The 6,236-nt window shown below is 43.2% G+C and overlaps 1 protein-coding gene across 1 annotated transcript; it reads right to left on the bottom strand.

Annotated features, from left to right (window-relative positions):
• Positions 1-612: 612 nt before the first annotated feature.
• On the bottom strand, positions 613-4,136 carry LOC111951722 (G-protein coupled receptor 26-like). The gene is made up of 3 exons (XM_023969928.2): positions 3,466-4,136; positions 2,386-2,499; positions 613-1,482 (listed from the first exon to the last, which is right to left on the bottom strand). The coding sequence occupies exons 1-3, from the start codon at positions 4,134-4,136 to the stop codon at positions 1,242-1,244; spliced, it is 1,026 nt and encodes a 341-aa protein (XP_023825696.1). The 3' UTR covers positions 613-1,241.
• Between the last annotated feature and the right edge of the window lie 2,100 nt (positions 4,137-6,236).

A 6,236-nucleotide genomic window follows, 5' to 3' on the forward strand; every position in this document is an offset into this window, starting at 1 on the left:
CAGGGCTTTGTGATGGCCACTCCAATACCTTGACTTTGTTGTCCTTAAGCCATTTTGCCACAACTTTGGAAGTTGCTTGGGGTCATTGTCCATTTGGAAGACCCATTTCGACCAAGCTTTAACTTCCTGGCTGATGTCTTGAGAGGATGCCTCAATATATTCACATAATTTTGCATTCCTCATGATGCCATCTATTTTGTGAAGTGCACCTGTCCATCCTGTAGCAAAGCACCCCACAACATGATGCTGCCACCCCCGTCCTTCACGGTTGGGATGGTGTTCTTCGGCTTGCAAGCCTCCCCCCTTTTCCTCAAAACATAACGATTGTCATTATGGCCAAACAGTTCTATTCTTGTTTCATCAGACCAGAGGACATTTCTCCAAAAAGTATGATCTTTGTCCCCATGTTCAGTTGCAAACCGTAGTCTGGATTTTTTATGGCGGTTTTGGAGCAGTGGATTCTTCCTTGCTGAGCGGCCTTTCAGGTTATGTCAATATAGGACTCGTTTTACTGTGGATATAGATATGGTAGTACCTGTTTCTTCCAGCATCTTCACAAGGTCCTTTGCTGTTGTTCTGGGATTGATTTGCGCTTTTCGCACCAAAGTACGTTCATCTCTAGGAGACAGAACGCGTCTCCTTCCTGAGCGGTATGATGGCTGCGTGGTCCCATGGTGTTTATACTTGCGTACTATTGTTTGTACAGATGAACATGGTACCTTCAAGTATTTGGAAATTGCTCCCAAGGATGAACCAGACTTGTGGAGGTCTACAATCTTTTTTCTGAGGTCTTGGCTGATTTCTTTTGATTTTCCCATGATGTCAAGCAAAGAGGCGCTGAGTTTGAAGGTAGTCCTTGAAATACATCCACAGGTACACCTCCAATTGACTCAAATTATGTCAATTAGCCTATCAGAAGCTTCTAAAGCCATGACATTATTTTCTGGAATTTTCCAAGCTGTTTAAAGGCACAGTCAACTTAGTGTATGTAAACTTCTGACCCACTGGAATTGTGATACAGTGAATTATGACTGAAATAATCTGTCTGTAAACAATTGTTGGAAAAATTACTTGTGTCATGCACAAAGTAGTTGTCCTAACATACTTGCCAAAACAATAGTTTGTTAACAAGAAATGTGTGTAGTGGTTGAAAAATCAGTTTTAATGACTCCAACCTAAGTGTATGTAAACTTCCGACTTCAACTGTATGTAAGTACCTCAATGTCTCCATCTTGCCATAGTCAATGGCTGGGTTTGATGTTTATGGTGTCGTTGGCCCTGCCGTTCTCCACCATGCGGGAGGAGGAGTTAAAGGAACTTCTCTTCAGGATCTTGTTGGTCAGGTCGCTGCATGTCTTCCTGTACTGGTTCCGAAGCAGTGAGTAGACAAAAGGGTCGCAGGCTGCCTTGCTGTAGGCCAAACACTTAGACAAGACACCCCAGTGAGGGTTTATCTGTCCTAGCGTGAAGAGCTCGAAGATTCTGCCACGACAAGCACAGAGAGATAAGTTATATTATGAACAGTGGATAGCTTAAAAGGACTGTTTCATAGAGTGAAAAAACAACACAGATGTCAAAAAAGCTAATGTCCTGTGGAAAGTCTTTAATAAGCTTTCAGAAATGTCAACATTTTGCTTCAAAATGCCATGGCTCTGATTCGATAGTGAATGTTAGGGGATGTGGAGTTGCTCTTGTTTGTCTCACTGTCCTTACCAGGTAAGTGTATGGAGGCGTTTCACAAGGACAAGGCTTATTCTCAGAATGATGAGCTCAGGTCAGTGGTCTTGTGATTTACAGCAGCTATCAAATTCACAATGTGGATCTCACTATAATTATAGCCCCTGATGTGATCTCCATCTCCACGGTTATGTTCTATCCCCTTCTGAAGGGTTGAAGCTGCACTTTTACAATAGGCAGCAGGTGTAATGAGAAGTATCGTCATGGTCTCTGACTCACTCATAATGACATGTCCACCCGTGCTAACTCTCTTACAGATTATCTTTCTCTTACACTCTTTCTCCCTTCCCTGGGGTTTCATCCTAAAACTCATGAAGAAAAAGGGTTACAACATAATCACCCTCAAGCTGATTGGTTAGTGATTTAGATATGGATCGATAGAACATAATAAGATGGGGTTGTAGAAATTGATTATGGTCCACTGTAGACTGGATTGAAATTCATTAACACAAAACCCATCGTCCACATTGCAAATTCAATCTTTCTACCCAGTGGGCTAAAGCACAAGCCATTTGCACAGGAAGGAGACAACTTTCGTTGGTCTCATTGGGGAATTGGTGTCAACGCAGTTCGCAGCAGCCAATCCCACAATATAACACCATCCCACATGCATAGGGGTGTTGAGGATAGATTTGAACCACTGCTCACCTCGTGATGACGTAAGGGGCGAAGCACACCACAAACGTTCCAATGAATGTGATGATCTTCTTGGTGGCTCTCTGCCTCCGCTGTCTCTGCTCATCCAGGCATCGCTGGCGCACACTACCAAAGGACAGAGGGGACCGTTATCAACCCAGGGGACGACCCAGGAGCACAGCCTCAAACATGGCCTCTCGAGTGGAATGAAGGGTGATGGAGAAAACAGCATGCTTCTATGGACAGTATCAGAGCACATCCTCAGGTCAATGCCAATGGATTGTTCAAGATATCGAAACTGTAACACATTCATTATGTAAATCAAGTCCAATTCCAGGTCAATACTTATTGTTTAATTGATCGCTAATCACAAGGAATTGACCACGGCTCTGAGAAAGAAGAAAGACAGATAACAGAGAAAGTGACAGTGAGATGGCATCAATTTACCTATTTGAGGCTAGTTTAACTATTTGAGTTATGTAATGTGGAGGTGATTGAAAAGGGATAATCAAATGCAGTAAACCATACAGGTCCAATGCAGTCGTTTTTAGCTCAATATCAAATAATTTCTGGGTAACAATTAAGTACCTTAATGTGATTGTTTTCAATGTACATGGTCAAAAATAAACAAAAATAGCAATTTCTCAAACAAGAATTTAGCTAGGACTGTCTGGGAGTGGTCAGAGTTGGGAGGGGGAGGTAGGCCAAAACTCCATCCCACCATGACAGGCTGAAATTTCACGCGCCTTTTCAAACAGCTCTTATTATCATTTTCATATTTTCACAGTATTATTCCAACCTGATAGGGTGGGAATGTATATAAAACACAGGAAAATCTAGTTTTATAATGGTCACAATTTATAATGGTTTTGATCTGTATGTGAAGAGCTCTTGGTTAGGAATATATTTGTGTCATTTTAGTTTTGATAAAGGGGGCTGAGATCTGAGACCTTTAACATTGGACCAAAACGGTGGTGCTGAAATCAATCCTAACTCCACTGAAGTCGCTTTGGGAATTTTGCAATTACAATTCGTGGGATAATCTGAAAAAATGTCAAAAGCAAATGACTCAGACTAGGCTCAACGGCTTACCTCGGGTGAATATCCACAAGCAGCAATAAGGTCTGCATAGTGATCACGTCGATGCGTTTACAGTGAAACCGCGCAACTTTCAGAACTTTCAGGTACGTTACACACAACACGATTAAGGTCAAGAGAAAAGTGAGAGAGTGTAAAACCACAGTGTAGATGATAAACTGCGTCCGGGAGCCGCTTGCTCTCGCATTGCAGAGCGTACATGATGCGTAAAGGTGATGGTACCCAACCCAGGAAGAGCAAGTGGCCACCGTGGAGAACGAGAGCGAGTGCATCCACGTGTATCCAAGCCCTATCACTGCGTCCCGGTGTCGTATTCTGGAGTGGTAGCTCAGCGGAAAAACCACTGCCACCCATCGATCGATGCTCAAAGCCCCCATACTGAGCATTGAGTTGGTGGTGAGAAAAGTGTCCAGGAAACCCACAGTTTGACAGAACCCGCTGCCTCCAGTGTTTCCTTTGTTGATAAGTCCGACCAGAGTTAGAGGCATATTGGACACGGTGAGCAACAGGTTGCAGACGGTTAGGTTGAGGATAAACAACCCGGGCACCTGCTTTCGAATCTCCTGGTTGTACAGAAAGCAGATCAGTACCACCACGTTGGACAGAAACGAGACGGCGATGATCACTACTACAAACACAGAGACAGCCATGTCCGCAATGTGCATTGTGCGTGCGTCCCGCTCAGATATCCGCACTTTTGACAATTGTATCCACCGTCCAGCTTCTGAAACAAATTACATATAGCATCGTGCTGGAACTACGAGGTCCAACAAGCAAACATCCGACACAGTTCCACGGTTATTCTTCGTTGTCCTTCTCGTGTCTCCATGTAACGATACAGCCGGCTCACTATGGAGAGTCGCAAGAAGGGGCATCCAAGTATCCTCGATGTGCTGAACCCAGTGTCTCCAGGGACGGGTGATTACAAACAGACACACCCCTGCACGTGTGGCTGCACTAAGTTTCTAACTATTTATTTATTGCCACTGCTCGCACAACATCCGCTTATTGCGCAATTGCGTAGTGCACTGATGGACAGCTTTGCAAACGCCCAGTGCAGTCTCTCGGATGGTCTGTCTCTGGCGATGCTTATGTCGTATGTCACACCTCACCCACACCCATATGCTACACACTCCATCGCCTCCCCAAAGCAACCAAAAATGTATTTTTCTTCAATATCATGCGGTAAGTGTTAACTCATGTAACTGACATCGTGCTAGACCCTACAAATCGATAAACATTATACAACAAATGTATCTTTGTGTTATCTCTAGCTGATGTAAATCCCATATTACTGCGTTATAGGAGTGAACCAGGATGTAGTTAATCCACAAGAGTATGGAGCATTTAAATGACTGATATCACAATTTATAATTATAGATATTATAGACACAACATATGGTCAATCGGCAGCAGTAGCTTTTAAGCCCTAGAGGTTGGAGAGGCTGTCCAGCAGCCAGAAGGTTTCAGGTTCAAGCCCCAGGCAGGGCAACACAGAAATGAGAATGGAACTGAAATCATACTCGGATGGCTGCTGGTCTCTGATCCCATGTACCACCATCTCCTGCCATTGTGCCCATGAGTAAAGCACTTGACCCCCCACAATTGCTCTCCACACAGTGATGTTGCACTGCTGCTGACCCTGTATCTCTCAATGTGTTTGTATGTATCTGGGGGTGTTGATAAAGGCAGAAAATGTTCTATGTTCTAACCAATGGACAATAAAGTTGTATTCTATTCTTTTCTATTAATTGTGTGGACAAACAGCCAGCGTGATTATCTACAAAAGCTTTCTGAAGCCTGAAGCTGCCATTCTTTCAAAAACACTGCTTTTCCAATGACTAATGCTCGGCTTGTCCCCATCCATATTTGTATGGTCCGTTGCACAGATAGTATACTGGCTTCTTAGGCACACACAACACACACACACTATTTACAGCCCCCTGTCTAGAAAGATGACCTACAGGCATAGGTTGGCATTCATACTAAATGGGATGGTATGAGAGAGTATGTAAGTGTAGCTACTACTGATTTTCTGCTCAGTGTTGAATGCTATTAATGTTAATGAATAACACAAGAGAATTACACAATGTAGAGAAATTACAAATATGTGTTATTTCTCCACAAGACAAGAGAGGATGGTTCATGTTGCGATGCTGCTGGAGTGGACATGGGACTTTGCTGCTGACGGTGTTGACAACAGGTGATTGCACGGATTCACGTCAATGACAGCGGCAGGGCCAGATGGGGGACTTGTGTATCTGGTAAACACAGAATAGAACAGACAGACCCAGACAGACATAGTTATGTCTCAATCAATAGAGAAATGATTTTGTATTTATTGAGAATTTAAACATACTATGACATGGGATGCATACGTGGCCTGTAAGCCAAGTCTCTTTCCTCTCTAGTTTTTGCCCCAGACTGTTCACACAATCATCACACATGATCAAATGGCCCTCATTTAACACTGTCAGACACCTCCCTCCCATCTTGTTCTATATTGGAAAGTTCAATTAACATACTCAATGAGAATGGCCAGAGTAAAGAGGAAAGTTGAAATGACTAATTTGCACAAAATCATTTATATATTAGATTTGTTTCTGGGCTGAATTAAATGCATTGATATGATGTAATTAGATTGAAAGAGATTTCTCCACCACCAGAGAGGACCACAATCAGTCTTCGAATAGAAAGTGGTCAAGACAGTGATCCAGGAATTCTGGGTAGTCGCAAGGCATTGATATTGTCTACAGATAGTTTTC

The sequence above is a fragment of the Salvelinus sp. IW2-2015 genome, linkage group LG25 (genome assembly GCF_002910315.2).
Source record: "Salvelinus sp. IW2-2015 linkage group LG25, ASM291031v2, whole genome shotgun sequence".
NCBI classification, from domain to species: Eukaryota; Metazoa; Chordata; class Actinopteri; order Salmoniformes; family Salmonidae; genus Salvelinus; species Salvelinus sp. IW2-2015.

Excerpts from the sequence above, each read along its gene's own strand:
- LOC111951722 (XM_023969928.2), bottom strand. The coding sequence starts at position 4,136 with ATGCACATTGCGGACATGGCTGTCTCTGTGTTTGTAGTAGTGATCATC. Across the intron at positions 2,500-3,465 it reads CTTGTGGATATTCACCCGAG|TGTGCGCCAGCGATGCCTGG; the intron begins GTAAGCCGTTGA and ends GTCCTTTGGTAG. Across the intron at positions 1,483-2,385 it reads GCCCCTTACGTCATCACGAG|AATCTTCGAGCTCTTCACGC; the intron begins GTGAGCAGTGGT and ends TTGTCGTGGCAG.